The sequence below is a fragment of the Petaurus breviceps genome, unplaced genomic scaffold, assembly GCF_028583685.1.
Source record: "Petaurus breviceps papuanus isolate PSGF00001 unplaced genomic scaffold, PetGlider_PUasm1.0 175, whole genome shotgun sequence".
Lineage (NCBI taxonomy): Eukaryota > Metazoa > Chordata > Mammalia > Diprotodontia > Petauridae > Petaurus > Petaurus breviceps.
Window position 1 is genome coordinate 50,653,140 of NW_027185764.1, and position 22,586 is coordinate 50,675,725.

The 22,586-nt window shown below is 37.3% G+C and overlaps 1 protein-coding gene across 4 annotated transcripts; it reads left to right on the forward strand.

Moving 5' to 3' along the window:
* Positions 1–5,504: 5,504 nt before the first annotated feature.
* On the forward strand, positions 5,505–20,975 carry RFESD (Rieske Fe-S domain containing). Of its 4 annotated transcripts, none has more exons than XM_069085122.1 (4): positions 5,505–5,682; positions 16,656–16,838; positions 16,928–16,962; positions 20,540–20,975. In XM_069085122.1, exons 2-4 carry the CDS (start codon positions 16,661–16,663, stop codon positions 20,837–20,839), a joined length of 513 nt encoding a protein of 170 aa, XP_068941223.1. In that variant the 5' UTR covers positions 5,505–5,682; positions 16,656–16,660; the 3' UTR covers positions 20,840–20,975. The 4 variants fall into 4 exon arrangements, with proteins under 4 accessions (XP_068941223.1, XP_068941222.1, XP_068941220.1 ...); XM_069085121.1 differs by having other exon boundaries at positions 5,506–5,682; positions 16,659–16,838; XM_069085119.1 differs by lacking the exon at positions 5,505–5,682 and adding an exon at positions 6,143–6,320 and having other exon boundaries at positions 16,659–16,838.
* The last annotated feature ends 1,611 nt before the right edge of the window (positions 20,976–22,586 follow it).

A 22,586-nucleotide genomic window follows, 5' to 3' on the forward strand; every position in this document is an offset into this window, starting at 1 on the left:
AGTTCTAAGCCATAGGAGCTACCATTTGCTTCTGAATTTGCTCTTCTTTGGGTACATAGCCTAGGGCTCATGGCCGCTCCTTACCCTAGAATGCTCTGCCCAAGTACAGGCTTCCTACATACATTTATACCCAGTTTACACTGGGTATATGACCCCGAACTGGGCAGTGGGTGATGAAGGATCCAATTGGTACCTGTTCCCACACTCTGCAAGAGGTCATGGTGACGGAGTAAGAGTTCTTGTAGTCCTACTTGCCCTGGTGCACAGCCCCTCCCTATACTGGAGAGCTTCACTTGGCATATTCCTGTCCAGATCCCATCCACAATGTCCACAGACTTCTCTGACTCCATATACCAACTTGTGCTGGAAAAATAACTCATTGCATGTTTTTTCTTGGATTTCCCCATCTGAATTTGGTCAATGGAACTGATTATATACATGAGACCAAGAAGCATTTGAACATAATAGCATGGCATTAAATAAACCCAAGAACTACAACCACTAGGGAAAAAATTACTGGTTCAGTGACAATTGTTAGAGGAGTTGTGGAAAAAAAGTATACAAATGCATTGTCAATAAATGCACTGTATATCTGTCTAAACATTCTGAAAAGCCATTTGGAACTATATTCAAAAAGGCACCAAAAATGTGCCTCTCTATGACCCAGCAAGGGATATCAGTATTTGGAATATATCCCTAGGAAGGTAAAGAAAGATAGGATCATATGTACAAAATTATTTGCACCATATAATATAATAAAAAGAACAGACCCAGAGAAAACTGAGAAAATTTGTATAAACTGACAAAGTGAGAAGGAGCAGGAAAACAGTTTATATAACTACATTGTAAATAAAACCAGCTTTAAAAGACTTAAGAGCACTGATCAATGCAGTGTCCCACCACTACTATATTGGTTTTGGAGGAGACTGAAGGAGGGTATACAAAGATACAAAGAAATGTATACATTGATACAAAGGGAAAAAAATAAAGAAAAGTAAGATAAAAACATCAATGAATCATTTTAAAAATATGTAGAGGACATTAGAAGGAATTTGAGAATGGAACAAAGCAGGATGGTGTTAGAATTACCACATTTAATTTGAAATATGAAAAAAAACCCACCACTAAATTGTACCTGGTAGATAGTCATGGCCTAATATGCAGTCCTCTTTTTCTATTCTTTTATTGGGGGAAAAAACCTCATATTTGTTTAGTGTTCAATTTATAATTTTAAAAAGATGTTTTTTAACTGGTAAAACAAGCCACACTCAGTTTCTTTATTTGCTCTCCTTTCATTCTTTTCCAAACTCTCTGAAACCTGGTTTGTGATGTCATCACTCAACTGCTCTCTCCAAAGTCAGTGTTTTCTTAATCTCCAAACTGGATGGCCTTTTCTTAATCCTCATCCTTCTTGACCTTTCTGCTCTATTTGACACTGTTGATCATCTTCTCCCAGACCCCTGTCTCCTCTCTGGACTCCCCTGACCCTCCGCTTATCTAACTGATTATTACTTCTAAGTCTATCTTGCTGGATCTTCATTCATATCATGCCTACTAACAATGGGCATACTCTAAGATTCTGTCCTTGATCTTCTCTTTTCTGTCTATATTCTCACTTCATGACTTCATGAAGTCCCATGAGTTCATTTGCTATCTATAGCTGAAGACTCTCAGATCTATATATCCAGCCCCAATCCCTTTCCTGAGTCCCTAACCAACTATTGGACATTTAAAACTGAATATCTCATAAGCAGCTCAAACTCAACATATACAGGGCAGAACTCATTATCATTACTCCCAAACCTATCCCTCTTCCAAACTTCCCTCTTATTGCTGAAGGTACCCACGTTTTTCTGGTTATCCAGGTTCTTAGCCTCTCACTGTTTTCCTCAACTCCTCTCTCTCACTAACCCCACATATCCAGATAGTTGCCAAATCATGTTGTGTCTGTCTTCACAACATTTATCACACATGTCTCTTCCTTTCCACTCACAGAGCTGCCACCCTTGTTCAGGCCCTTCTCAACTCTCATCTTGACAATAGAAATGGGCTCCTATTGGGTCCCCCCAACTCTAATCCTTAAGTCTCCTCATTACAATGCCACCAAAGTGATTTTCACAAAATGAAGATCTGAATATATCACACTTCTACTCCATAAACTCTAGTGATTCCCAATTAACTCTAAGATCAAATATACACTTCTATTTATTATGGGGGAGTTGATCTTTGATCAATCTCCCAAATCAGAAGACCCAGATCATAATCATGAGGTATCAATGAAGGGTTTACTGTAAAGCTGTATGAATATCTTTTTCTTACAGAATTAAAGAGAGCTACTACAAGTGGCTGAGCAAAAATTAGACGTGTTCACAGGGCTTTAAATAGTCAAGACCTAGAGTTGGCATTCAATTCAAAAGGACATCAAGGCTTAGAAACACATTATGAAGAAGACCCCTGCAGGGACTGAAAGGGTGATTTCTTTTCTCACCACCATCTGCATCAGCCATGGCATCTAACAGTGATTTACCCAGGAGATATCCCATACAGTATTTTGAGAGTCCATTAGTGTGAGAGAGTTTAAAGAGAGAGTAGAGACACACTTTTCACATAGATATAGATAACCCTGGGCATGTCACTTAACCTAGATTGCTTCTAAAAAAAACCAAGCAAACAAACAGATAACTATGGATAAATAGAGATAGTCATTTGAGGGAGGAATCAGTTTTAAGGGATGGGTCCCCTGACAGCAGAGAAGAGAGCTGCTTATGGAGGGGTGGCTGGGGCTTAAATGACTCAACACGAGGCTAAGTTGGAAAGTTAGACAGGGGTGGAGGCTCAAAGATATCTTCTAGAAAAGGCTATGGCCAGTGAGGGGGGAAGAGGACCTGGGTTTACAGTGTGAAAAAGGTTTTTCCTCACTGTTCCTCTAACATTAGCAACTCAGTGTTCTTGGCCTTCCCCTCCACCACTGGCTATACCTTCTTTACCTCTCAGACACACTGATTCTGATGAAACAGTTGGGATATCCCTCTGCTCTCCACTGTCATTTTTAGACTCTCTCTTTCCCACTTAGATTTTTTCCTTTCTCTTTCTATGATGCCATCAGTCTCCCAAATCCCTGGGCTAGGGATCTCTAAGCTATCCATCTACCTTCTCTTTTCTTTCCCCATCCCCACAGTCCTTGCACAGGAATCCTCCAGTGGTGGTGTACATGGACAAATTAAGTCCAAACTCCTTATTCTGACATTCTGTCACCATTCAACAAATATTAAGTTTCTATGACATGTAGAGCCCTGTAGACAGGGGATATGACCCCTACGCCAAGCTCAGAACAGTCCCCTTAAAACTACACTAAGGTTCAAGGTGCTGTTTGGGAAACTAGGACTTTTCCCCAGAAACATGCAATAGCACAAAGTCCCAAAGATTCCCATAGCTCATGACAAGTAGAAGAAATGTGTAGCTGACTCAATTTCATTTCCCACCTACCTATTCTCCTAGACTTTATGATTTCCAGAAATTCATTATCATGCAACACGAAATCAACTCATACTTCCTCCAATCATTTCCCACCCCAGCTGCAGAATTTCATTATTCCCCTTCATGTCAATGCAGCAGCCAACCAGACAGCTTCTTTCTATGTGTTGTCTCCTCTCACAATAATAATAAACATTTATATGACACCTACTATGTGCCAGATATTCACAATTATTCTCTCATTTGATCCTTACAACAACCCTGGGAGGCAGGTGCTATTATTATCCCCATTTTACATTTGAGTAAAGTTTGGCAAACAGAGGTTAGGTGACTTGCCCAGGATCACACAGCTAACAAATGTCTGAATGTCTCCCTAACTCCAAGTCCAGCTCTCTGTTCCACTGTACCAACTCAAGTGCCACCTTCAAGAAGCCTGCATGACATTGTAAGCTCCTGGAAGGCAGGGACACTTTCTTTGTATCCCCAGAGCTTAGCACAGGCCTGTAAGAGGTTCCTGATAAATGCTTATCGACTAAAATTCTGAATTCATGCTCCTATGGTGATGTTCCAGCCTGCAAAGCTACTGCTTTCGGCCTCCCCCCTCCCTCTCACCCCCAGTGATAAGAATCTGTTTATGTGCCTTCACTGAGCTGCTACCTGTTTCTTCGCCGTTACTGCCATCTGCTGTTTATCAGGGAGCTGCCAATCGCCCTTGGCTGTTTCTCCACTCCACCACTACTGCAATATGCTGTTTCTACCCTGAGTTTCCACTGCTATAAATGCTGCTTCTCTGCTGATCAATCTATCAACAAGTATTTTAGGTAGCTGTTTATTAGGAAGTCCCTCCTTATACTGAACTAAAATCTCCCTCTCTGTAATTTCTACTGCGGAGCTAAACAGAATAAACCTAATCTTTCTTCCCATGTGACATCACTTCAAGTATCAGAAGGTAGTGATCTTATGTTCCCCCCCACCCTTCCCCCTGCTTCCTTATCTATTCTTCCTCTGGCTTATCAATGCCCCTCCTAAAATAGGATGCCCCACACTGGACATAAGTAAAGCAGGACTATAATCTTCCTATTTCTGGACATTTTACTTCAATTAATGCAACCTAAGATGGCATGGGAAGAGGGAGAGGAAGGGGCTGCTCCACAACATTGACAACTCATATTATGTTTGCAGCAAGATGATCATGTCCTTTTCACATGAAAGTTGTCTAGCCAAGTCTTCTTCATCCTTTCTTGACTTTCTCCATGAAGCCTTCATAAAGCGCTCCAAGCCCTTGGATTTCTATTTCTCCTTTCTGAATTTCTGTGATGTAGCACTTACTAGCTATACCTCTAATTCTGTCATTATACTATACAACCTCAGATTGCAGTAATGCAAGGATCATGGGCCCTTTAGGAGGTTGGGATCCAGACTAAAAACTGGGCAGAGATTAGCAATCTATTTTTTTTTGGAGTGGGGGAAGGCAGGGCAATTGGGGTTGAGTGACTTGCCCAAGGTCACACAGCTAGTAAGTGTTAAGTGTCTGAGCTGCATTTGAACTTGGGTCTCCTGACTCCAGGGCCAGTGCTCTATTCACTGTGCCACCTAACCGCCCAGAGATGTAGCAACCTTATGAGAAAATTTGGTGTAGGTTGGAATTAAGTGGAGCAAGGACATATATGTTGAGCACATCACAGGAACAAGACAGCACACAGAATGAATATTTATGAGACAACTTTTTTTTTACTATTTTAGCAAAGTATGATAACTGATTTTTTTGTTTGAGAAGTAACTTTACTTTTTATGGAGATGGTATTCTTCTTGTTCTCATATCCTGTTATTATTATTAATTTTATGTGTATACGGTTTATTTCATTTATCATGTATTATTTTTATTTATTAAAAATAGCATTTTCTTACCTAAATTATTGTAATGTGGTGATGGCTGAATATATGCTTTGTAAAATCTTAAGTTAATAAATTCCAATCATCTAAGCAGAGGGAGGGAGCGAGGCAGGAGGAGGGAGGAGCTCACAAATTAATAGCCCGCCACCAGGCAGCGCCACCCAGTCCCCAGACGCTCCGTTTCGGGTCACGCGCATGTTGTCGCTCCGCCCCCCGGGGGAGAAGGGAAAGGCCCGAAGGCCCCAAGCTACATGGACCCCGGGGCTTTCGAAGTCGCAGCACCGCGTGGCGTGGTTTTCCTTTCCCTGGACTGAGGTTCGGGGGCGGGGAAGCGGAGGCGGAGCTCTCGGGGCGGGGCGGGATTGAGCAGGGGGGGGGGGGGGAAGGGCAGGTCTCGAGGCCGCGGAACTGCTTCCTGCTTCCGGCGGGCGCGCGGACTGGCGGTTGGAACCCGCGGGGCGCGCGTGGCGCTTCCCTCTCACTGTAGCGGCCGCTGCCCCGAGCCCCGCCCTCGGGGGCCTTTAGGGAGTGAAGCCCCTGCCTCCGTGATGGGGGAGGGGCAGAGGAGATTCCCCGGCGGCCCGAGATCCCGCACTCAGCGCGCGCCCGCGGGCTGATCCCCGGCCTTGTTACTGCCCAGCCTCCCGGAGCGTGGTGTAGGGACGATAACTTCGGCCCCGTCCTTGTCCCGAGGAGGAGGAGAAGACTAAGGCTCTTTACTGACGCGAGATAACTTGCACGGGGACTCTACCAGAGTTAGGTAGTGAGCCCAGGAGTTCAGAGGTGACCCTTCACAATTTAGATCTACTGGATCGAGAGAGCAAGCAGCCAAGATCCCTTTTCTGGCAACCGCTGCCCCTGGGAGAGGACAGACAGACAGCTCCTTTTACCTTAAATGTGTGACTGCACACACGTGTACATATGTATATGTATCTGTATATGCATATACACAGGTAGAGTCAGCCACCTAAATAAGTGTGTATAGATGTGCATACTTTTTACTTCTTTGGTCAGTTTTGTAACAGCCAATCTGAAAATGTTTTGCATGACTTCATATGTATCAATCGATATCATTGTTTGCCCTCTAGGAGGAGGATAAGGGTGGGAGGGAGGTAGAGAATCTGAAAATCAAAATTTTTTTAATGATTTAAAAAAAATTTTACATGAAAATAAGTATGCATATATGCTCATTTAGGCGACTGGCTGTCATTTACAAAAAAAAAAAAGCACAGCTTTAAACAAAAAAATCTTGCACCCCTTTAAACCAAGTACTTTATGGTTGACTATACAGTCATGTTAGTACATTTGTATATCAAATTATCAAATTTGCCTATGACGTCAAATCAGGAAAGATGGCCAACGCAGTGGTGGAGCCAGGATCCTAAAAGATCTTGGCAGACTAGAGTCTTGGGCTGATAATGATCATGAGGAAATTCAGGAAGGATGAATGTAAAGTCTTGCACTTCACTATAAAAATAAATCAACTTCACAAGTACAAGATGGAGGGAACATGGTTAGTTGGACAGCAGTTCTGAAAAAAGGACTAGGATTTTAGGGGACTGAAAGATCTATATGAAGCATCAGTGTGATCAGTGGCCACCAAAAAAGCTAGTGAGATCTTGGGCAGCATTGAGCTTAGATTCCAGAAAAAATAAAAAGAGAGAATGATGTCCAAGTGTCGTCTGAAGTAGTATGTTCATTTTGAGAAAGGCATCGTTTAGGTAGGACTTTGACAAGCTGAAGAGTGTTCAGAGTAGGGCATCCATTGTCATAGTTTTTTATCCTTTGTTCTTGAAGGAGGACCATGACATATGCAGGTGAATTGGATTTCAGTGAGGGAGGGCTCTGCAAAGTCACCAGCCTCACTTTCTCCCTCAGGAACCATGTGGGTCCAGTGGCCAGATATGTATGGATCAGGACAACTGGAGATGGCCCTGGATGCAGTGCAGGCAACCAGGATGATGAAGAGACTTAAAATCTATTATCATATCAAGATCCAGTGAAGGAAATAGGGATGTTTAGCTTGTAGAAGAGAGAAGACTCAGGAGAGACATGAGAATGGTTTTCAAGTATTTGAAAGGTTGTAATATGACTTTGGATGACATGGATTAAGCCTTTGAGGTCAGAACCAGAAGCTTCCTTTTGTCTGAAAAATTCCTCTTGTGGACAAATCAGAACCTAGGTGAGGACTATCTATCCATCTGCAGAATTAGCTCTGTAGAACTGCAAGTAGTGCTGACACATACCATGTCTTTTACATGTCTAATGATCATGAATTCATCTTCACTAAGAGAATCTAGATTGACAGGAAATGAGATTGTGGTCTGATGAAGGCATACTGTTTCCTTTAAATAAGAGTACAGTGAAAAGAAAATTATACTGGGGGCCAGGAGACTTGGGTTCTTACTATGCCTCTACTACTATCTAGCTGTGTGACCTTGGACTTTAACTCTTTAACCCACAGGTAGGGAACCTCAAGGCCACATGTTGCCCTCTAGGTCCTCAAGTGCAGCCCTTTGACAGAATCCAGACTTCACTGAACAAATACCTTTAATAAAAGGATTTGTTCTGTAAAACTTAAACTCACTCAAAAGGCCACATCCAAGAACCTAGTTCATCATAGCAACCAAGAAGTTGGCACACATAACCAATGCAGTGGGTACTGACATCCCCACATGTAGCCTAGGGGCTGAAGGTTTTCCACCCCTGCAAAACCCCTTAATTCTTTGACCTTCATTCAGTTTTTTCATTTGTAAAATGAAAGGTTCACTATATGTGCTAAGGTATCTCTCAATGTGGTACTTTTATTATATTTGCCAAGGTACCCCATGCATATTACAAATACTCAACTACTATGATGACACTGTGTCTGTGTGTGTGTGTGTGTGTGTGTACACACATATAAACAGAAAATACTAACTGCATTAAAGGAATTTACAGTGTAGTTTGGAAAACACATTTCAGGAAAACATGTACTTATATATATATATATATATATATATATATATATATATATATATATATACACATATGTATGTGTATATAGCATCAATATAGATACTCCATATACTTATGTGTTATAATGTCAGTGCGATATTCACAGAGCCCACGGTAGCTATGAATATGCTGGTGTAGTTCTGAATCACAAAATCTCTACATGGAAGACAGAAGCAAAACATTTATTCAAACACCAGAAAGCCAAATCCAACACCAGAAAGCCAAATTCATCATAGCAACCAAGAAGATGGTACACATAACCAGTGCAGTGGGTACCAACATCCCCAAGCCTTGCTTCCGTCAGGCCTTCAGAACAAAACAGGCCCCCATAAGCAAAAATGCCCCTCTCTCCCTTATGCTAGCTCTTTGCCTCCCTAATGCTTGTTCCCAACTCTGCTGTGTTCTTGCCCGCTTCTTCCTGTTCCACCCTTTCAGCAAGCTCCTCCCACCCTGGACTCATGTGATTACATTTGGCCTATTAAGGGCAGGGAAGGTCTCTAAATTCCCTTAGTCCTGTTAAGGGGCAGGGAAGATCTTCAAATTCCCACTATCTTTACATGTGTGCATATATGTATATATATATATATATATATGTATATAGAGATACTATATAATCATATATAGCTACTATATATACCCATAAGTGTGTGTGCATACACACACATACATGTAAAATCAGTCATATAAATATATGCACATGATTAATACTAGTGCCTTTTCTTTGGGATTATGTTTAGTTATGTATGTATATATTATGTTATATATTATTATATATATTATGTATATGTTATATATTATATAATTATATATTTATATATTATTATGTTATATATATGTTATATATTATGTTATATATATATATTATGTATATATTTAGTTATGTATGTATATATTATGTATGTATCTTGTTTGTACATAATTGTTTATATGTTGTCTTCCCCTAGATTTTGAACTTTTTGAGGGTATAGATGGTTTTTTCCTTTCATTATACCCCTAATATTTAGCATAGAACCTGGCACACAGTACAGTCTTTGTACATGCTTGTTTACTTGACACAATAACACAATTTTTTGCTTCTTTTGTGTTGTATAAAATTTTTATTTTTAAGGTATTTTCAGTAGCGCTTTACATATTTTTACAATTTGTAAGCCTTAGCAAATTTTCATCTATGTTGTTCCTTTTCAAGTAAGCAGGAATCTCCTTGATGAACTAATCTACAGACATTTGAAACCGCTATTTTTCCATGTTCTGATGCTTAACAGGTTTATGGTGACTTCTTTAACCTCAGTTAATCCAATAATATACTGAGCCCTACCCAGCAACTACCATTGAGGGATAGAAAGAAATAGAAGAGGGGAGGCTAGGTGGCTCAGTGAATAGAGCACCAGCCCTAGAATCAGGAGGACCTGAGTTCAAATCAGGCCTCTGCCACTTGACACACTAGCCATGTGACTTTGGGCAAATCACTTAACCTCAGTTGCCCTCCAAAAAGCAGGAAGGAAGGAAGAAATAGAAGATACTTCAGTCCTGCAAAAAAGGAATTTACAGTTTAGTTTGAAAAACCAGACAACAGAATGCAGCAAGAACTGAAGACATTTTATATTATAGAATAACATGTTAGTATAAGTTAAGATAGAATTTACAGTACATAACTATTGAGTAGTCACGTAGGTAGGATTTAATCATGGAAAGTTTCTGAGAGGAAATGAGTTTTAAGGCAGGTTCCAGAGGTGAAGGACATGAATTGGTGCAGGAGAGGCAATGATATGTGCAAAGTTATAGAAATGCAAACTAGAAAGTTGCTGAGAACTGAATATGACTGGAGCTTCTGTCCTCTTTACATTTTTTGAGCTCTAAGTGATCTTAGTGGTCATCTAATCTAACATCTTTACTCTGTACATGAGGACTTGCCCAAGATCAAATAGGTAGTAAGCAGATCCAATACCAAAGCTAACATTTTTCTAGTGTAATACACTAGAGTACAGAGGTGAGGTTTTGGTTGGTCTTGAACGTTATGGAATCTACATTTGATCAGAAACATCATTGAAAGGGCATTGCCTCAGACAGACTGAGACCTGGGAAAGACCTTAGCTTAAAAAGGCCAAGGTCTTCCACGAACTACCTCCCTGGTCATCTCTAGTCCTCCTGATCTATATCTTGCTGCTGGACCCAGAAGGTTCCTGGGCTGGTGACTTTGCATAGCCCTGCCTCACTTAAATCTAATTCACTTGCAAGTCATGACTTCCCCTTCCCAGACCTCATGGTCCTTTTTGAGAATGAAGGACAAACAAGCAATAAGGGTAGGAGTCTCTAGTAAAGAAGAAATCAGATAATCAAGACAGTCTTTAATGTAACTTTGAATTTATTATATATTTGAAAGGCTCTACACAATAAAGATTTGCAATGTTGTATACAGTTGTCTTTTACAGTGTAAACAAGTTTTATTTGGTGTTTCTTAAGTATTTGTTTTAAAAGGTGTATGGGAAATGTGTGCATGCCCTCTTTTTTTAAATTGTGGAATGTCACTAAGAAATAACTACCCTCCAGAGAAAAAAAAAGTTTCTAAAAAGTATTTACTCTGAAGCTGAAGGGAAGGGTGTGGGTCATCTTAGAAGTTCTGATAACTTGTAGGCAGAGTCCCAACAGTTTGAACCTATCAGTTCTGTGTACTGTGGAGTAACCAGTAAGTAATTTTAGTTTTCCTGTTTTAATTATGTTGTCTTTGGCTCTTCTGTATGAGATTTTCACTTACAGATGCTTAGAAAGTCCAGTAGAGTTTAATAGATTTAATTGAGTTTAATGTGTTATGATTATATTCATCCTAAATATATTCCCCATCTCCTCTGTGCCTAACAGACTGTGATACCCCTGGAATTAGCTATCTAATTTATACTATACAGTACTGTCACTCAAAGTTAAGAAAGGAGAAAAAAAATTTTAAGGGAGCCTAATGGGTACTGTTCTGAAATATTTTCCTTCTCAGTACTAACAACTGGATGAATTAATTTGTCAATTTTCTCTATTAAGATTGTGTTGTTTTTAATATGGAATTAAGATAGATTAAAAATGTGCAAGAAAATAGGAAGGATACATTTAAAATAAAATGATAGTAATTGGATTGGCCTTGTTTACAACAGTCTGAATGGGCAAGGATAGTCACAACTTTTAATTAAGAAATGGAGCTGCTAATTATGAAGTCGCTAAATATAAGTAATGGCATTTATGTTGTACACAAAGAAACCAATTATAATGAAATGACAAGTATTTCATAGTGTGAAAAGGAATAAAGTTCCTTAAACCTTTATCATTCCACCCACAGCTTTTTTGTTCTGTTCTTATCACTTGCCTAGAAAAGGTCTGCTTTAGTCTTTTCTCCCAACCTTGAAAGAAGCTGAAACTGTTGTTGTAGATTACTGTGAATTTGCTAACTCTGTTTCCCATGACTAGGAAAATAATGTATTTTGTTTTTACTTTCATTTGGACTTACTGTAATTTTGATGTTATTACACAGCTTTTGCATTTCATTATTTTTATGGTACTGGTGATTTTTCTACTTTTTTAAAATCTGGAAAATGAATTATATAACTACCTTGGGCTTTCTCTCCCTTGATACCCAGTTTTAAATGAACTCTCCAAAGTCTTCATCCATATCAGTGCTGCAGACAGTATATTCTTTGAAGATAAAGTATTTTATCCCCCTCCCAATTTTTCCCTTGAGACAGGGTCACTATCTAGACATAAATTAATATACAACCTAAATCTCCATAAAAGGTATTTTAAATTTAGGAACTAGATTTGATTTCTCCTACCTACCTACTCCCTTCCCTCCCCCCCAATTCAATCCAAGGCAGGATGGTAGAGTCGAATGATGAGACCTGAATTTGTAGAAAGGAACTGGGTTCAAATTCTGGCTTTGCTGTTTACTACCTGTGATCTTAATCTCTTTAAGTAATCTCTTATAAAATGAGGATTGGACTAAATGCTCTCTAAGGACTTGAGCTGAGGTTCAAGATACTGTGAAAACTTATTAAGCACCTACATATTTCCTCGTAAAATAACTTTGTACAGCTTTTCACTGTGAAGAAGTGAGACACTCCACTATGCCAACTTTTATTGACTTTTGCCTTTTATTTCCTTGACCCTCTAGAGCAGGCACCCAGTCTGTTGGTCAAAGGCCCTTGATCCTCTAGCATTTCAGTGCTGAAGTTCAAAAGAAAGCAACTGGGACACTCTCTCCCCCCCTCCTCTTTTTCTTGTTGCCTAACTCTTACATTGGAAGTAAACTTTTCCAACATTTTTAGAAATTTACATAATCTCTAATTTACAATTCTGTACTTACAATTCTTTTTGTAAAAATCATCTGAATGAATGCATTGGATCTTATATGTATATTTTAGAGGAAAAGGACTTTTGTTTGTTTTTCAAGAAGATAGTTTACTTTTGTTTATCTTAGGAAGAAACATGAAAACTTTAAATTCACATTTAATCTGAAAATTAAAAAACAAATTTTTTTTAAAGCAATTGGGGTTAAGTAACCTCCAAGGTTACACAGTTTTTTTGTGTGGGTGTTAAGTATCCAAGGCCGGAACTGATCCTGGGTCCTCCCGGCTCTTATTCACTGCCACCTAGCCACCCCTAAAATTATTCTTTTCTTTTTTCCTTTTTGGATGTCAATTGGGGTTAAGTGACTTGCCCAACGTCACAGGGCTAGTAAGTGTGTCAAGTGTCTGAGGTCAGATTTGAACTCAGGTCTTCCCAACTCCAGGGCTGGTGCTCTATTCACTGCACCACCTAGCCGCCCCCTAATCTGAAAATTTGAGACAAAAATTTCAACGTTTTAGATAATCAGACTTATCACACTTAATAGTACACCTTATCATACCTGCCAGTCTTCCAGTAGAAGTGCAAATAAAGTAGTTATAAAAGGTAGCTTTGGTAGGGAAAAGAATAATCTAAGTAGTTTAAGAATCCACCAGCTAGTTGACCAATTTATTATAGTATTTGGGAGTTGTTGCTTCTTAATTTGTTTGATACACCTGTATTTGTGTGTATCAAACATGATACATAAAGAAGTTAATGGCTTTTCAAAGTTTATTTTTAACTGAATCATTAAAATTTTGTTATCAGTGTCTTATTTTCAGTATGGCATAGTAGAGAGAGGTCTGACTTCTAGACAGAGGCATTGGTTCAAGCCCAGCTTTGGACATAAAGTTGCTGTTTGTCGTTGGGCAAGTCACTTTATCTTTTAAGTGGTCTCAGGAACTCTCTAAACTCCAAGTTGCAGAGCAGGTTCTAAATATTGGGAAGAATTCTGCTTCTAGGAAGCTCACAGTGAAATCATTAGTCTGGTCTAAAATATTTTGTTTTTATATCACTTTCATTTCTTTATGTATCTCCTTTCCCCTGCCTGTCAAGTCATCTCATAACAAAACAAACAAGCAAACAAAAAAAGATAAAAAACCAACTCGGAAAACAAACCAACTGGTCAGTCAAGTTCAGTAGTATATTCCAATGATTCATACATAGTTTTCCCACCTTTTCAAAGAAGAAAGGGTAGTACATTCTCTTACCTCTCTCTGAAGGTAAATTTAGTCATTATAATAACATAGTGTTCAATTTAGTTTTTTTAACCTCTTTTAAATATTTTTTCCTTAGATTTTTTTGGAGAGATTTCTGCCTGTCATTATATTTGGCAAAGTTATAAAAGATACAAAATAGGAATCTAAGCATTACTTTTATTTCACAACAGATATTATCTTAATATTAGTCCTTATTACCAGCTCATCTTTTATCATGGAATTGCTAGTTATTTTGTATTTATATACAAAATTTAATCCTCCATTAAAGTCCCGCTATATATATATATATCTTACATATATATCTTATACATATATGTATACATATACACTATATATATTGCATGGCAATAACCTTGGGTTCATTTATGATCTTAGAGCTCAAGCTCTAGAAAGTTGTATTAAGCTGGAAAAACTTCAAGTGCAGGACCAGGGATAGAGTCTATGTTTGTCATACAGAGACTAGTGTAATTAAGCTTGGAAAGGCTTATCACCAGAAGGTTGGCCAACAGAGAAAAATTTTGGCCACAGCAACTTTTATTCTAAAAATATTAATACAGTTTTAAAACAACAAACATCTCCTAACAAATATCAAAACATCTCCCCATTTTTCTCCCCCTTCTCTGCCAGAAAAGCACATTCCCTAAAATCTACTACTTCTTATTAACAGAACAAACATGTCCTTTAACTTTGACAACGTTACTAATATTGACCTTTCTATCTGACAGGAGTTTTGTTGCTTCTTATTGTTGACTTAAAGTCAAAGGATCACAGATTTAGAACTAGAAGAGAATTTAAACTTCATCTGCTCAAATCTCATCTTTTTTTTTTTTTGCCTTTTTTTTGGGGGGGGGAGGGCAATAAGGTTTAAGTGATTTGCCCAAAGTCACACAGCTAGTAAGTGTGTCAAGAGTATGAGGTTGGATTTGAACTCAGGTCCTCCTCACTCCAGGGCTGGTGCTCTACTCATTGTGCCATCTAGCCGCCCCTAAACCTCATCTTTTTTTCTTTTTTTGCTTTCGAAGGACAATTGGGGTTAAGTAACTTGCCCAAGGTCACATGGCTAGTTTTTGTGTGTGTGTTAAGTGTCTGAGGCAAATCCGAACTCATGTCCTCCTGACTCCAGGGCCTGCGCTCTACTCACTGCGCCACCTAGCCTCCCCTAAACCTCATCTTTTTAAAAGGGACACAGGCCCTGAGAGTAATTTGCCCAAGATCATACAACTAGTCAGTAAAAGATTTTCTTCTTATAAGTAACATATTCTAATAAAAATATAGGTTAGTAAAACTACAACTAGTACAAATTAAGTACCTTTATAATTACTTTTAAAAGTCCACATTTTACTTCTCTTATATCTTGAATTCAGGGCATCTGTTTTCTTCCTTTTCCTCCTTCTCTTCTAGCTAGTTCTTAATTTAAAGGAAAACACTCTGATTGCTTCTATAACACTTGTGAGTACTAGCTGCCCTTAATTTCTCCCTTCCAAAGACTATGGTCTGTAGTAGTGGTTCTTAAATCTTTTGGTCCCAGCGGCCTTTTACCCTCTTAAAAGTTATCAAGAATCCCAGAGAACTTTTGTTAATATGGTTATATCTACCAATATTTACTGTATTAGAAATTATAATTGATAAAATTTTAAATGTTTATTCATCCAAAATAATAATAAACTTATTATATGTTAATATTAATATCATATTTTCTACAAATAACTACTTTCCAAAACAAAGATAGTGAGGAGAGTAGCATTATTATACATATTTTTACAAATCTCTTTAATGTCTGGCTTAATAGAAGATGGATTCTCAAATCTGCTTCTACATTTAGTCTCTTGCAATATATTGTTTGGTTGATGTATATGAAGAAAATCCAGCCTCAAATATGAGGTTGGAAAAGGGAAGAGTATTTTAATAGACAAGTAACATCTCAGTATTATTATAAAATCATGAGGGTCTCTCTAGGGGTCTCTGCATTACACTTTAAGAACCAGTGGTCTAGAGTGCTAAAGCTCTGAGTACCTGTATGTGTTCTGCCTTCTATGTAATCCTGAGCTACCCTTCATCTAATAATGGCATGTAACAGTTGTATACACAACTGTATACACAATTCAGCCCTAATTCAATTAGAGCCTCTCTAGACTGGAAATTATTCCTCTTTTGATGAACATTAGTTATTCTTTTTAGGTACCCTCCTTCAAAAACCTTGCTTCTTAGACCCTTTTTCCCCTTAACATTTTAAAGTTACTAAACAAAACATAACAGGCTTTAATAAGGTTATGGAAGTTTCTTTGCTCCTTCTGACAGTTCCATTTGCCACCATCACAGTAGAAAAGAAAACCAGGAGTGCCTCCAAAAGGGGCTTCTGCCACCATGGGAAGAAGTTAGCGACAATTTACTGGTATTCCCCTCTTTCAATAGTGGCTTTTCTAGAGATGTTAGGCCAGTGGAGGAGGAAGAATGTGGAAATTCTTGGTAAGACAGCATACCTAGTGTTACTAACTGATTATCCTAGGAAAAAAAATAAAATATCTACTTTATAAGAGTCAATAAGGATTTTGTTTCTGTAAGAATTTTATACTGATCAAGGAGAGTCTCTTATTCATCTGGAAGAAATCTTTGTTTTTTATACAGTATAATTAACTCTGTATTGATTAAGTCCTGAACTAATAGACCGTACTTATTAATTATTTAGTGTATTTTTTCATTTATTTTATTTAGCAGAAATGGATCTGCAAAGCTCTACACAAGATCCTGAGACAATAGAAGATAATTCCCCTGTCTATGTTGGCAGAGAAGAAGACATTAAAAAATCTCAAAGAATGACAGCTGTAGTTCATGATAGAGAAGTTGTCATTTTCTATCACAAAGGAGAATATCATGCTATGGACATTCGCTGTTACCGTAAGATTTTTACATATGTTCTCTTTGTGATTATATAGTTAACTATGAAACTTTTTGTTGACCAGATGTTATATTTACTTATATTTCAGATTCAGGAGGACCTTTACATTTGGGAGAAATAGAGGTATGTACAACCCATTTTCAACAAACTCTGATTATTTTTTTCTATTTCATTTCTTAATTAGTATTTTTATTAGTATTTTAATAATCTTTTGACTTTCAAAGCTAGTGGGGAACATAAAAATTATATTTTACTTTAGAATGTAATATTTCTACACTCATATTACAAAATACATAAGCCATACTATATTCAACTACAGAAGAGTTTGAAAACTGTCTGGCTTTCTTATTCTGCCCCTCTTCTCAGTTCTTGCTTGTTCCCCTCTCAACTCCATACTAAAAATGGGCAGCACTACCTTTCCTCCTTGTGCAAGGTTTTAGCCTCAACTTAGATGTCCTTTTTCTCTCTGAACTTTGTATCTGTATATTTCATTCTTAACCTAAGTGTGAGCTTAGTAATTTAATGTTATTAACAGGTTGCTAGATATTAGGGTGTAGCAGCAAGCACCCCAAGCATGCCCAGGGTGGCTGCCCATACAATACAGGTTCTTGGATCTGCTTTGTTAAAGGAAAGCAACTCAAAATGGGTTAACAAGCTTACTTTAATCAGTCAGACATATATCGTTTACCTTGTTCAGGGGAAAAGGTCAGCACCCCGAACTTCAAAGTATACAGGCAGAATTATCAAGACAGAAACAGATCAAGTAGACAGATTTCCAAACTGTCCAACCATTACATCCATACCCAGTCAACATCTGGGTTTCCACATCTGGGTTTTTCAAAGCCGGGGGGCCCTGGACAACAGCTTCCCAGAATACAGATCAAATCACAGAACACTTCTCAAAGTGAGCCCCCAAAACAAAGCCTCACATCAGGGCTTATATAGCCTTCTCCTGGCTCAGAGAATGTAACAACCTTATTGACTCACTGGCCAATCAAGAAGTATCTACTGAAAAACAAGCCTCCCACCCCAGGCTCCAGGTGCACTTTAGCCTAGGGGCAGGGAAGATCTTTAAATTTGCATTTCTATTACATAGGGCATTGTGATGGATGGTAAAATCAAAAGTTTCATTCAGAATTTATTCCGTAGCTGATAATGGCTATTAGGCTAGGTGGATAAAATTTGGAGCTCATACTAATTAATGTTCATATTAAGAGTGATGTCCATGGTCATGTTCAAACCTAGGACTGTGCCCAAACAATAGAGTTTTCTCCCATTCTTCCAGAGTTGTTAACATTCCTCCTTTAAGTGTTGCCCTGTAGGGACCCTAGAAGTTACAAGGACCTTCTATTTTGTGGTCCTTCCATTTTCTGTTTCTTACTTAAACTCACACTGGAACTAGAAAATTGAGTCATAATTCAAGTAGCAAGTGGAGGCTGTTTTCATTCTTGAAACCTCTTCTAGGTTACACAGAACATTTTATATTATCTGAGTACTTTTATTTTTTTGCTTTCTAAATACTTGACACTTTATAATGCTTTACAAATACAGCATTTAAAAATCTCTTTAATGGATAAGATATTTCTCCAATTGATAGATTTCAAACTCCTGGGATAAAAACAGGTTAAATTACTTTCTCAGTATCACACATTGGTTCTGTAGTGTAACTGGGAATAAAAATCTATGAATTTCACTTCAAATTTTGTAGTATAAGAAGGAAAAAGAAAAGGAACAAGAATTTAGTCAGCACTTACTTTGTGTAGGGCATTGTGCTAAGAGCTTTTCAAATGTTATCTTATTTGATCCTCAACAATCCTGCAAGGTAGGTGCTGTTATTATTCCCATTTTACAGTTGAGGAAACTGAATCAGGTAGAGGTTAAGTGACTTGTCTAGAGCCACACAACTTAAGCCATCTGACATCTGAGGATGGATTTGAACTTAGGTCTTCCTGACTTTAGGACTAGCGTTCTATCCATTGTATCACCCAACTGCCTCACTTCAGTTCATTCAGTAAACATGTATTGAACACCTATATATTATATACCCTAGATCCCACATACATGGTTAGTACTTATGATTTACTAAGTAATTGTGAAAACACTTGGCAAGATCTCTTATTTCAGGGAGAAAACTGATCAGGCACTACTAGCACATATTTGATGGTGGTATGTAATAGGAAAGAAAATCTTTGTTTCTTTCATTCATTTTGGCATTTATGTTTCAGATGGGTGATCATGTCAAAAGCTTTAAAAAAAATTTTTTTAATATAGTAATTCTTTTTTACATGGCTTTATTATTAATAATAGCTGACTTTTATATAGTGCTTTAAACTTACATACATTCTATCATTCGATCCTAGCAAAGACCCTGTGAGGTATGTACTATTATCCTCATTTTACAAATGAGAAAATCGAGGTTCATAAAGGGTAAGTGACTTGCCCATGGTTACAAAGCTACTAAAGTGTCAGAAGTAGGATTCAAGGCTAGATTTTTCATGACTCCAAGCCCAGCACACCTTTTGCTACACTTAAAAGTTAGGTCTCTATTAGAATATAAGCTGCTCCCCAGTTGATAGTCAGAAGATATTAATAGGCTATCAGTAGCCATATTAAAAAATGCTCTAAATCACTAATAGAAAAATACAAATTAAAACAACTCTGACATACCACCTCACATCCCCTCATTGGCTAAGATGACAAAAAAAGGAAAATAGCAAATGTTGGAAAGGATGTGGGAAAATAGGTATACTAATGCTGTGCAGGTAGGACTGGTCTAACCATTCTGGAAAGTAATTTGAAACTATACCCAAAAGGTTATTCAATTATATATGCCCTTTGATGTAGCAATATTGATCTTAGGGCTATACCCCAAAGAGATCAAAGAAAGAAGGAAAGAACCCATATAAACAAAAATACTTATAGCAGCTATTTCATGGCAAGGGATCCGAAACTGGGGGTGCTTATCAATTGGAGAATGGCTGAACAAATTATGATATTTGAATGTGGTGGGATACCATTATATTATAAGAAATTAACTAAATGGTTTCAGAAAAACCTAGGAAGAACTATATGAACTAATGCAAAATGAAATGAGCAGAACCTGGAGAAAAATTTATACAATAACAGCAATATTGTAAATATAATCAACTTTGAAAGACTTAGTAACTCTAATCAACACAATGACCCACCACAGTTCCAACATACTCATATCCACCTTTAGATAGAGACTCAGAATACAGATTAAAGCAAATAAAGTCTCTGCAAAAAGCCCAAACAATTCAAGCTGCTGGGAGGCATAAACTGTTATCATGTTAGTGATTGTAGCTTCAGCTCTTCATTTAGTGCCTGGCAGGTAGTAGGAATTTAGTAAATGCAAGTTAATATAGCTTTTATTTTAAAAATCTTATTGCCTTGCTACCCATCTCCTATCAGAGAGGTGACAAGACTCATGACGCAGTTTAAAATATACATTTCTGGAAATGACTAATGTGAGATTTTATTTTGCTTGACTATTCAGATTTGCTGAAAGTTTTGTTTTTCTTTTTTTTTTTCAATTAGAATTTGGTGGGAGGAGAGAAAACAAATGCCAGCTAAATTAAAAAAGTAAAATAAAATAAAATTTACATTAAAAATCTTTATGTTTAATGTGAGAATTTGGGATTCCAAAATGTTAAATCTGCTTAATTATTTTCTTCCCCAGGATTTTGATGGACAGTCATGTATTGTTTGCCCCTGGCATAAATACAAAATTACTTTATCAACAGGAGAAGGACTATATCAATCTATAAACCCTAAAGATCCATCAGCAGCACCCAAATGGTGTTCCAAAGGAGTAAAGCAAAGAATCCATACCGTGACTGTGAAAAACGGGCATATTTACGTGACTCTTTCTAAGGCTTCAGATTTTAAGTGTGATTCTGATTTCTATGCCACTGGACAGTTTAAAGTAATTCAAAGACCTTCTACTCTGAAGAAAGTTCCTGATTTTAAAAATATATGACAATAATGAAAAAATATTTTCCTTTGTGTGGTAAGTATTTTTAGAAAATTCTATACAAAAGGCAATAAATAGAATTAATCTGGCATAAATGTATCATTAAAAAAAACAACAAAATGATAACTCAGAGAAGAATAAACAGGAATGTAATACGCAACAAAATCGATGGCACATTTTCCTTGTTAGAATACTCATTGACATAACCTTGCCTAAAAAAACCAACCAAGACATACATACCTCAGGAAATTGGAAATAAAGATGCCTTTTAACTTCAACTGATTGAAACAGAAATTAATACAATGGAAAAATGTATACTGTAAGAAATGATGAATATGAATATAGAGAAGTATAAGAAGACATATGAACTGATTAAGCAAAGCCAGGAAAACAATGTGCACAATTACTACAATGCGAATAGAAAGATAAATAAAACCAACAACTAAAACAATCTAAACTAAAAGCTGTGTAATTATAATGACCAAACTTAAACACAAACAAGAGATAGAAGAATGCTCCTCCTTTCTTTTCAGAGGCTGGAAACTAGGTGCAAAACACTGAATAATGTCACTTTTGATTGACATGTTGATTGATTTTGCTAAAAAAAAATTTTCCCCATTTTTTTCTTTTTATTATAAGACATTATTCTCTGGGTTGGGGAGGGAAAAGATATATTTAGTAATAAAGGTCTTGTAAGAACAAAATTTATCAATTTTTAAAAGTAAAATAAAAGATGTACAGAAAATGGAAGCAATACCACCCAGACAGTCATCATATAAATGTTTTATAGTAATTAAGTTGATAATAAAAGCATAGGTTCAGACTAAAACAACAACAGTAGTGGGGGTTATGGTATTAAAAATGACCTTTTCTTTTTTTAGTCATAGCCAATTAAACTAAATATCATGGTGTTACCATTGTATAAAATCTCACAATCAAACATATCAACTCCAATCAATTCTTAAAATAGGGTAATTGATAAATATGAAATCTAGTTTTAAGACATTAAAGATATTTTAATATTAACAATGTTGATCAACTGAATTTGTTTCAGTCTCAGTTTTTCATTGACAAGAACTATGCAATGCGTGCCCTATTTCTTTACTATTTAGTAACTGTTGACTTTCAATAAAACCTCCCTTTGTTATTCTAAAAAAAAGAAAATGGAAGCAAGGGCAGTTATCAGAGCATCAATGTAAAAGCATGTCATGGTCCTTTAAGTTTGGAAAACTGAAGTTCGGAAAGATCTGAGACTGGAAAGGAATGCTAGAAAAAACACAACGGGGTTTGTTATATTTTGTTTAAATTAAGAAGAGGAAGCTCAAAGATAGAACCAGTGTTCTAGTGAGCTGCAGCCATGATAAGAGATGGCAGAAGGAGGACAGAACTGTTCAATTCTTGTGTCTGTTTTCTCTACCCGGGACAATGATCTTTGGACAGGAAAAAGATAGAACAAAAGTATGATAGGAAGTTGAGACCCAAGTAAGAAGAAAATAAGAGAAAACAACTAACTGCCCCTGATGAGTTCAAGTCACTTGGCCTAGATACACCTGAGAGGTATCCCAGATTCTTGGAATTGTTACTGCTCTTGGAAAGAGTATAGAGAATGTGAGAGTTGCAGCAGGACAAGGGAAGAACAAATGTCCTAGTTGTTTTTTTGTTTTGTTTTGTTATTCAAGAAAAAAAAAAGGGAAAAGCTGCTGGCTATAAACTGTAGAGTGATGAGCGTGGCTCAAATTCCTGGCAATTTCCG

Excerpts from the sequence above, each read along its gene's own strand:
- RFESD (XM_069085119.1), top strand. The coding sequence starts at position 6,263 with ATGTGTGACTGCACACACGTGTACATATGTATATGTATCTGTATATGC. Across the intron at positions 6,321-16,658 it reads CTGTATATGCATATACACAG|AAATGGATCTGCAAAGCTCT; the intron begins GTAGAGTCAGCC and ends TTTATTTAGCAG. Across the intron at positions 16,963-20,539 it reads TACATTTGGGAGAAATAGAG|GATTTTGATGGACAGTCATG; the intron begins GTATGTACAACC and ends TTTCTTCCCCAG.